The sequence below is a fragment of the Zea mays genome, chromosome 8 (assembly GCF_902167145.1).
Source record: "Zea mays cultivar B73 chromosome 8, Zm-B73-REFERENCE-NAM-5.0, whole genome shotgun sequence".
NCBI classification, from domain to species: Eukaryota; Viridiplantae; Streptophyta; class Magnoliopsida; order Poales; family Poaceae; genus Zea; species Zea mays.
In genome coordinates, this window is record NC_050103.1 from 167,851,305 (window position 1) to 167,862,033 (window position 10,729).

General features: G+C 47.3%; 1 protein-coding gene across 1 annotated transcript; it reads left to right on the top strand.

Moving 5' to 3' along the window:
- The first annotated feature begins 894 nt into the window (after positions 1-894).
- Positions 895-3,006, top strand: LOC100501731 (F-box protein At1g67340). Its single transcript, XM_008658707.3, has 3 exons — positions 895-1,355; positions 1,542-1,704; positions 1,803-3,006. Exons 1-3 carry the CDS (start codon positions 1,114-1,116, stop codon positions 2,544-2,546), a joined length of 1,149 nt encoding a protein of 382 aa, XP_008656929.1. The 5' UTR covers positions 895-1,113; the 3' UTR covers positions 2,547-3,006.
- The last annotated feature ends 7,723 nt before the right edge of the window (positions 3,007-10,729 follow it).

A 10,729-nucleotide genomic window follows, 5' to 3' on the forward strand; every position in this document is an offset into this window, starting at 1 on the left:
TGCCTGGACCGTGCTTTTTCGTGCCGTGTCTGGGCTAACCCATCGTGTTAGTGTCAAATGGCCATCTATAATAACATAGTAGTAAGACCGTTTTCGGTATGGATTGTTATCGAACTTGCTAGCACGGTGGCCTAGACGGTCCATACCGATCAAGGCAATCACAGTGTTCGTCGGGTGGGCTATAGTCCGATTCATACGAACGATATTATCTGATTTGCGGCGGCGGGCAAAATCGGTTGGATACGAATACGATCAGACCACAATTCAATATTTGATTTGCTTATTCAATTTCAACCATTTGAGTTCGAAAAAAAAATCGTGGGCTCACCCTATAAACGTTGGGGTCCTTCACCTATAGTTCTCATGTTTAGGATAGGGTACATGTGTTTTTATATGGATCCAATATATATTATGATATATGGATTGATCTTGTAACCAGTATTATAATATGTGGTACAATAGAAACCATTTAATTTATTAATGGAAACGTGGTCGCAGAACTGTATTTAACTGGGGCACTTGGTACAGGCTGTACACTCGAATGTACTACTCCAGTTCTGATAGCTAGAAATATTATATCAATCGACCCTGATGGGACGGTACATATATACGCTGTGCGTTGTATCCCTCAAAAGCGAACGTAAGGATGAATAAAAAAGGGGAGAAAACTCATGTCCTTTGTTTTTGGCAGGCTTTTACCCCCACAAAAGCTGGCGGTGAAAAAAAAGGGAGGGAGCCACAACAGCAAGCATTGATGCTTTTTAGCTGATGGAGCCTGCCTGCGTCTGCGTGGGCGCGCATTGGCAGCACTCATGCGGTCAGCTCCGCCCCTGCGGATACTGCAGTTGGCAGGGCATTAAAAGCAGTAAAAACTGAACACACACCCCTATGCCACGGTACGACGGAGACGCTCCTCGTCCTCGTCCACCACCTCCTCCTCTCGCTCTACTTCTACTTCTGTATAAAAGCCCTCTGGATTGGTCGCCCACAGGCACACCACTCCGCGCTCCCGGTCGTCTCGCCCGCCCGCGCGGCCGTTTCACCTTTCTCCCCACCTTTTCTCCCCTCCCTCTCTGGCGACGACGACTTCGGTGGAGATAGAGAGAGAGAGAGATGAGGACGAGGAGCGGGTCCCGGTATTCTAACGGCGGAGGCGAGGATGCCTTGGTGGGGCAGAAGAGGAAGAGGGCGGCGTCGGCCGTCGCCGGTGAGTGCGCCTGCTGCGAGCGCAGGAAGCGGCCTGCCGACGGGCCGGACTACCTGGACGCACTCCCCGACGACCTCGTCCTCTCCATCCTGACCAAGGTCGCGGCCGACTCCTCGGCGCCCGCCGACCTGCTCTCCGTCCACCTCACGTACGTCTGCCCGGGCACCACTCGCTTTTTCATCAACTCCTCGTGTTCCATCGGATGGCGAACGCTCCCTCTCCCTCCACGTCGCGTGGGGGGAGAGTTCGAAGCAGTTTTGCGGTTTACGGAAAACGTTAGGGATAAGGCGGATGCCAAGGATCGGGCGCTTGCTGATGTCTTGGGCGTGTGCAGGTGCAAGAGGCTCAACGAGCTGGGCAGTCACGACATGGTGTTCGCCAAGGCCTCGCCGGCGTCGCTGTCCGTGAAGGCGGCGGCGTGGTCCGAGGCAGCGCAGAGGTTCCTCAAGCGCTCCGCCGACGCCGGCAACCTCGAGGCCTGCTACATTCTCGGCATGGTACGGGCCGCGTCACAACCCTAATAACTCAGTTTCCGTTCTTCTCCGATCAAGCGCGCGTGGCTGACATGGAGCGCCTGCTTCTGTGTTCCCTGCAGATCCGATTCTACTGCTTGGGCAGCCGCAGCGGCGGCGCGGCGCTGCTGGCGAAGGCGGCCGTCGGCGGGCACGCGGCGGCGCTCTACTCGCTGGCCGTCATCCAGTTCAACGGCAGCGGCGGCGCCAAGTCGGACCGCGACCTCCGCGCGGGCGCGGCGCTGTGCGCGCGCGCGGCCGCGCTGGGCCACGTGGACGCGCTCCGCGAGCTCGGGCACTGCCTGCAGGACGGCTACGGCGTGCGGCGGGACCCCGCCGAGGGCCGCCGCCTCCTGGTGTCGGCGAACGCCCGCGAGCTCACCCTCGCGCTCTCCGCGGCCGCCTCGCGCCACGCCGCGGGCGTCGTCGTCGGAGGCGGCGGCGGCGGCGGGTGCCCTCTCCTGTCCGACTTCGGGTGGAGCCTCCCCGAGGCGGAGCCCCACGCGGCGAACCAGTTCATGGTGGACTGGTGGTGGGCCTCCGACCGCTGCGCCGCCCAGGCGGGCGGGAAGATAACCGGCGAGAGCGGCGTGGACGGCGACGGCGCGGAGCTCCGGCTGTGCTCCCACGTGCGGTGCGGGCGGCGCGAGACGCGGCGGCACGAGTTCCGGCGGTGCTCCGTGTGCGGCGCGGCCAACTACTGCTCCCGCGCGTGCCAGGCGCTGGACTGGAAGCGCGCGCACAAGGTGCAGTGCGTGCCCGTGGACCGCTGGCTACTTGGCGCCGTCGGCGACGCTCAGGATCAGCAGCAGCAGCAGCCGCAGTGAGGAAACGGGAAACGGCTCGGCGGGCGCATCCCCCAACGGCTGACATGACGTAGCAGCACCAGTACCCTACGGGTCTACGGCTCCGCCGCAGCGGCCGTGCTGGCCGGCCGGCCGGCCCACCGTAGCGAAAGGCGCGCTGGAATCGAAGGCGTTTCGACTGATTTTTTCCCCCCTCCATGTCTTTTCCATCGCACCAGCTGGTGAATTGAATGAGGTTTCCGTTTGGGCCCGGGTGTCGTCTTGTCAGATGTACGTATCCTACTAGTAGTACTGTAGTAGGCAAGGAAAAGGAGACGCAGATCAGTAGAGAGAGTAGAGGTCCAGCTGCGCTTCTTTTCGTTTTTTTTGTATTCTTCTGGTATTTCTAAGCAGCCTAGAAACGGTAGTAGAATTCCAATTTCCAAGCCGTTTTTGTAATGGAGCTTTGGAGTTGAGGTTTCCATGGCGGTTTCTGTCGTCTTGTGTGTTGGTGTTTCGGATGGACGCTGTGGAGGTACGGCCAAAACACAGCTCTGATGATCCAGCGCTTCGAGTTTTCAATCGGGTTTGGTCTGCTACTTTATTACCCCCTCTTTATCATTACAGTGCCGTTGAGATTGGCGTTAGCGGCGGGAATCGGTTCGGGTGCGTGCCCTGTCCCGTGCGGCAAGCCTTTTTCCGTCTCGGGCTGCGAGGGCGAGGCTTGGCTCTTGCTCGTGCTGTTGTGGGACTGGGAGTCTGGGAGCGGTGGGCCGGTGGCCGTGACTGCAAAAGTGACGTGACGTGTATTTTGTACCTCTCCTAGGGTTAGGAAAAGACGCGCCAAGACGATGAGTGCCCAGCCTTTACCGCTACCAATACGCTTCGACCTGCCTGCACGGTAGTGTACTCCTATTGTAATAGTAGTAGGAAAGATACGTCCTACTGGCTAGGCCTTCTACTCCCACGTCGGGGCAGCCCGAAACAAACAGGCCCGTGTGGTGTGGTGTGACTCCTTTGTTTTTCTTTTCTTTTTGTTTGCTAAACTTTTTTTTGGGGGGGGGGGGGGGTAAGAAAGGAGGAGTGTTTTGTTAAAATTTCTTGGTAGAGTTGCTGCATCAAACGCCCCAAGGCTGGGTGTTGCAGCAGCCCTGTAGAGTGCAGAGCAAAAGCTGCGTGAAGACCCACATTTGGAAGTCGTGCTAAACCTACCCTTGGTGGAGCATATTCGAGACCGGAGACATGACCTCTCCCTCATCAACAGTGGAAAAAAAGCAGTACTGTTAGTTCAAAACAGAGGGAGAACAACCGTTCCATTGAGTGCGTATGTATGTTGACACCCACGTGGCCACGTTCCACTATCCAGAAACAAAAAAAAACTGCGACGAGACGGAGAGAGAGAGAAGTGCACCGGCGACGAGCGCTGCGCCTCGCGCCCTCCCACCGGCCACCACTCCTCTCTCTACGGCTCTACCTGTCCGAAACGCTGCGTGCGGTGCGCTGGAGACAAGCCGGCCGGGCCGTGCGGCGACGAGATTTCCTGGCCGGGCCGGCGCGGTGACCTGACGGGATCCGAACCTAGGCACCTAGCACTAGCAGTCGCAGTAGCCTGTCGCTCGGGGCGGGGGCGGGGGCGGGGGCGGGGGCGGGCGAGCGCCTCGTCGTTTCGCGACCGGCAGGCGGCTTTCGTGCCTGTGCCTGTGCCTGACCTCTGCTATCCGGCGTCCACAGGTCGCTCTCGTGCACGGACCCGCTAGCCCGTTGGAGAGCGGAGCTCCCACACAGACACATGTTTTCAAGCTCAGCTCGTGTCCAGCCAAAAAATCAATCTCCCTCTCGATCTGCCTATTTTCTTTAGCATTTCGATTCTTTTTTTTCTCTATCTGCTCGTATTTTCTTTTATCTCTTTTCAACAACATCAGTTCGTGATGCACGGCATCAACGTTGTGTGTTACAATCATCATCTTATCATATGAAATGAAATCTCCCATATTTAACATATGTGCTAGTCCATCTGTACTCCACACTCTAAATTCTATATACGCTTTCCCTTCTTCATTTACGGTCTGTTTATTGAGATCATCATCATCAAACCTAGTATGATGAGGCAACGAAATATAAATACATATCTATTTCATGCAAAGAAATAGAGAAAAACTTGTATGGAATACCAAAGACATGCCAGCGGGGAGTAGAACGTGGCGATTTGATCGAAATGTGTGATACCAATATACCATTAGTCGCTAGCCCAACACGAACATTTATCGCATTCGCATCCTTAGCAAACTCCATGCGTCATCACCCACGAGCACCCCTGCCTTATGACCTTTTTGTTGGCATGGCACATACCACGAAGTTGCAAAAGAGAGAAGCGAGTGGGCTAGGCTCTGGGCGCAATTGACAATATGTTTTTTTTGGGGTTTAAGTCCATGATATTAGGCGATGCTTGGTTTAGTTTTTAATCGGTACCGCTTCTACAATATTTTTATCTCTATGAGTTACGCCTGCAGTAATTCAAATATCCGACTTTAATCCGAAACTATCGGTCCAAAAGAAAGAGCCCTCTAGTGACCGATTAATACGCCTGCCTGATGCTCCCATGATCTATTTCTTGCTCCCATAATGGTCAATGCCTACCAAGGGACAGCATCTCTGGAGAACTGTGTGTGCCGGTTGCCATGTACTTTTTCCGGTGATTGACCTTCGCGCCGTACTTTCTCTATGATTGACCTTCGCGCCTACCAAGGGACAGTATCGCTGCCTGTTGTGACATGAACAGGCCGACCGTATGTTTTTTCTATTTGGAAGACCTTGAGCTAATATACATCATGCATGGACAAAAGGTTTCTGCCACCGGGGAATCTTCAGAATGAAGTGTTAAGAAAAAAGAGTCGATGCACACGTACCTTGCCTACTCCAACTTGCCCATGTTCATTGTTCAATAATCAGTATACTATGCGTACAATAATAGTTAATAGTATATACCAGTACAAAATCCTAGTTGACCAACGCAAAACAAGCATATAAGTCATCACAAAAGAAACCAACCAAAACCATTGTACAATATTTTTTTTCTAAAAAAAATTGACCATTCGTTAGTAAAAGATACATTTTTATTGATAATACGAGGCTACTACATTTATCATGAACTTTTGTTATAAATGAATACGACACAAATGAGATCAATCACAGAGAAGACACAGATTTAACGTGGAAAACCCCTCTAAAGCGAAGGGAAAAAAACCACGGCCGCCGGCCAGCAACTTCTCACCTCCGCTTCGCTCGCCAACTTAGCCGCCTTCTTCAGAATTTGGATCACAAACTCAACAACTTTCATAATTTACATAGGTTTTAGATTATATAATACTTCCTCGGTAAAAAAGATGCAACTATAGGTTGTATGTGAGTTCAGATATGGTTCATGTTTGACTAAGTTTACGGTGAATGGTATCCTTATTTATGATTTATAATTTATTTATTTAATAAATGTTTTATATTTAATCTAATGATATTTATTGATAATATATATTGATATTTTTCATCTATAATTCTCTTGAGATATTAAAATATGATACAGTTCGTTCTTTATGGGGTGGAGCGAGTAGTTGCCAAAGCATGGTTGTCAATTTGTCATGAGGACAATCCCAACGGTTCATTTTCATAACGATGTGAAATTAACAAAATGTTGACGTGACATTAAAATTAAGAAGCAGAAAATGACTTTTTTTATTATAAAAAGGTTATACCTACACAGGAACCAGGACATCAAAGCAGTCATAAGCTCATGATAGGAAAGGGAATGTAGGTGATTGGATAAAAAAAATAAATCCAAAAAAAGGATCCACTATGACTAAAATTTCTATGTGTAGCGTCTATCCTATCGTGCAAGTATAAAAATTATCTCATGTTTCATATAGTAGTCGGGACTGGCCTAAGAGGCTTAATTTTGGATCGGATAGTCCGTCGTTGTGAAGATTTAGCGTAGTCCCTCCGTCATAAAGTAAGTATTAGAAGTCAAATAATTTTTATTTTAACTATATATATAAATAGTTAGATAGATCATTAAATTTACTTTTTATAAAAAAACTTTTTTATATATATATTGTTGCTAATATAAACTTTTATATATATATATAAAAGTTTATATTAGCAACAATATATATATATATATATATATATATATATATATATATATATATATATATATATATATATATATATATATATATATATATATATATATATATATATATATAGGGTAGGTATAACGGGAGCCCTGGGCTTCCAATAGTTAAAGGAAGCCCAGGCCGACCACCCCTGTAAACTGGTTCAACCAGCGCGCCCAAACAGGTTGTCAGGTGCGCCACCTGCCCCACGTCTGTTAGCGCAAAAAAAGGAATGCATGTATGAGTCAAACACGATCCAATGCATGCGCATAAATTTAGGAAAGATATGTGCGGCAGTTTCTGTTTTTAAAATCCTTTATTTCCTCCATAAATTTAGGATCACTGCAACAGCCATGCAGCTAGACGCGTAAGGACCATTTTATGATATATACTGAGACTAAATATGCTACACTGTGTTAATAATTATACAATTCGATATACTGCGTAAAAATCTGTTACCAGCTGCATGCACACGAATTTATGATAAAAATAATGTGCAATAAAAGGAAATGAATTACACGCATAGAAACAAAAAATTGTATTTAATGTTTTATTTCCTTCATAAATATAAGATCCCTCCAACAGCCATGCAGCTAAAACACATTAAATCTAGTTTATGATATATACTGATACAAATTATACTACATGGTGTAGGTATTTATGCAATTCGTTACACTGCGTAAAAAATCTAGCATGTTGTTCACTGGTGGACGCACCTCCGGGTTGAAGCGTAATAACCTTAAGTTTTGAGCATAAAATCCCTCAATTATAAGCGTATATACCGAGCCAATGTGAGAGGTTGATAGCTCTAGTAGGTTGTTATTACGATCCTATTTTTATGGCAGATCCGAAAAACATGGCAGTCGCATGCATGCGGTTATACAGATCCTAAAATTATGGCAAAATGCATGCATGAGTCAATCACGTTCCCTTGCATGCGCGTAAATTTAGGAAAGATATGTGTGACGGTTTCTATTTTAAATGCTTTATTTCCTCCATAAATTTAGGATCGCTGAAACAGACATGCAACTAAAACTCGTAATGACCATTTTATGCTATATACTGATACTAAATATGCTACACTGTGTAGATAATTATGCAATTCGGTATACTGCGTAAAAATCTGCTACAGGCTGCATGCACACGAATTTATGATGGAAAGAATATGCAATGAAAGGAAATGAATTGCATGCATAGAAACAAAAAATCACATTTAATGTTTTATTTCCTTCATAAATATAGGATCCCTCCAACATCCATGCAACTAAACGCATTAGAACTAGTTTATGATGTATACTGAAACAAATTATACTACACGGTGTAGGTATTTATGCAATTCCTTAGACTGCGTAAAAAATCTGGCATGTTGTTCACTGGTGGACGCATCTCCGGGTGGAGCGTAAAAACCTTAAGTTTTGAGCATAAAATCCCTCAATTATAAGCGTAAATACCGAGTCAATTAGAGGTTGATAGCTTTAGTAGGTTGTTATTACGATCCTATTTTTATGACAGATCCGAAAAACATGGCAGCCGCATGCATGCGGTTTCTATTTTTATACAGATCCAAAAATTATGGCAAAATCGTGGGAGTTTCCATTGCATGCGCGCAAATTAAGAACAACATAAATCAAGGAATTTCCTTTCAAATGTGCATGCAGTAAACTGATATACGAACTCTGTGTTAAAGCATAAAAACATACAGTTTTTAGCGTAAATAATACATGTGGTAGGCATAAAACACAATAAACGAAAAGAAAAATGCGTCGGATCAGAGGATGTCACGCGCGATCATCGCTGCGCGCATCTCGCCCCTTCCGTGACGTCGCTCGCTCGAACATCGCGCCTCATGCGTCGCCGTCGCTACTCGCACGTCGACGGGCGTCGCTTGCTCGCCGGCCTTGGAAGTGCCGCCTCCTCGGGGCTTCGGGGACGCCGCCGCTTGCCTGCACAAGGGCCTCGCTGCGGATCGAGGAACCTCCGCCACCGCGCGTCGAGGTAATGGAGTTGCGGCCACCGGCCTGGGAATCGCCGCCACCGCACAAGGACGCTGCCTCCGCTCGCCCTCTGGATCGGGGGCCGCCACCGCCGGCCTGGAAATCGCCGCCACCGCATAAGGGCGCTGCCGCCGCCGCTCGCCCTCTGGATCGAGGGCCGCCACCGTCGGTCTGGGAACCGCCGCCACCGCCGGCCTGGCAACCGTCGCTAATGAATCGAGATGGGGCGTAAAAACGGATCCCTAGCCCTACGGATTTTCTTTTATAGACGTCTGGACCTGGTCCGGCTCGACCGGATTGCACTGTCTGGCCTGGGCTTCCAATAACTAAAGGAAGCCCAGGGCTCCTAATATACAATCTATATATATATATATATATATATATATATATATATATATATATATATATATATTGTTGCTAATATTTTTATAAACCTAGAAAGATTAATCAGCACAAATGTTATATAGATTTGTTGTTAAGGGAGAGCTAAGCTCATTTTCTTCCAAAGTTTTTTGTTATCGAGCTTAGGTCATCAATATGTGTGACATTGTAGACTTGATTGTTAATAAGTCGTTGTAAGGTGCCTTTGGCTTCTTCTTCTATCATCTACGTTAATAATTTCTCTCTTACTTTCACTCGACGGTCTTTAAGTTCATTCTCCTTATCTTGTATTTGATCTTGCAATTTTTTTTGAGTATTTGCTCTTCTACTTTGTTTTGTTTTGAAGCTGTTTGGTTGTGGCCTTGCCCTTCGTTGGTTTGTGCTTTCGGTTGGCGGTGCTTTCTTCATGGATCTAGCCATCTTAACCTTGTGATTGTGGAGTTTCTCGAGCACACACAAATAGTAGGCGCAAGATGTTGTTGGCAGCATTACTTAGTCAAGCACCAAAATGAACTCAATCAAATCACTATTCTCTCTGTCCCTCACTAGTACATGTAAAGGTAGTATTTATAGAGGTCGTCGCTTCCATTATCCTCTATACAGAATATAAAGCATATACTTAACCGGTTTACATACGATTATTCATATATGAGGTACATGTCAATGTTAGGATTTATGGGCTTGGCCCAATTAAGAATTTCTAATAAATCCCAGGAAAATCTCAAAAGCCCATACAAGAGGATGGCTAGAGGATAGGTGGAACCATTAGCACCATATTGCTAGCTCTAGTGGAGTAGAGCTAGCTTAAATATGGAAGCCACACTCACTCACCAAGTCATGGATGAGAGGAGAGAGTGTGGAGAGCCACACGCGCGCGCGCTCGCTCACCTCGCCTGGCCTGGCCTGGCCGGGGCGAAGGGCGCGGGCGCGCACGACATGCGCGTGAATGGTCCACCGAAATCCGGCCCAGTTCATAATGAGATGGACTCTATTCTTTCAAATGGTACGTGGGAAGTCACTGATCGACCCTATGGATGCAAACCTGTGGGTTGTAAGTGGGTGTTTAAAAAGAAGCTCAAGCCTGATGGTACAATTGAAAAGTACAAGTACTACTTTCTTTGGCTGCCTCGTATGGTCTCCTTGTTCATCAGATGGATGTAAAGACAACTTTTCTTAATGGAGAGCTGGACAAGGAAATCTATATGGAACAGCCTGATGGATTTGTAGTAAAGGGTCAAGAAAGCAAGGTGTGCAAGTTATTGAAATCTTTGTATGGTCTGAAGCAAGCACCAAAGCAGTGGCATGAGAAGTTTGACACTACTCTAACGTCTGCAGGCTTTGCCATTAATGAGGCAGACAGGTGTGTATATTATCGCTGTGGTGGGGGCGAAGGAGTTATATTGTGCTTATATGTTGATGATATATTGATATTTGGCACAAACATTGATGTGATCAATGAAGTCAAGTCTTTTCTATCAAAGAGTTTTGATATGAAAGATCTAGGAGAAGCTGATGTGATTTTAAACATCAAGCTGATTAAGGCAGATGGTGGGATTACTCTCTCGCAATCTCACTATGTTGAAAAGGTTTTGAAGCGATTTGGCTTCTCTGAGTGCAAACCTTCTCCAACACCTTATGATCCCAGTGTGACACTGCGAAAGAACAAGAGAATTGGTTTAGACCA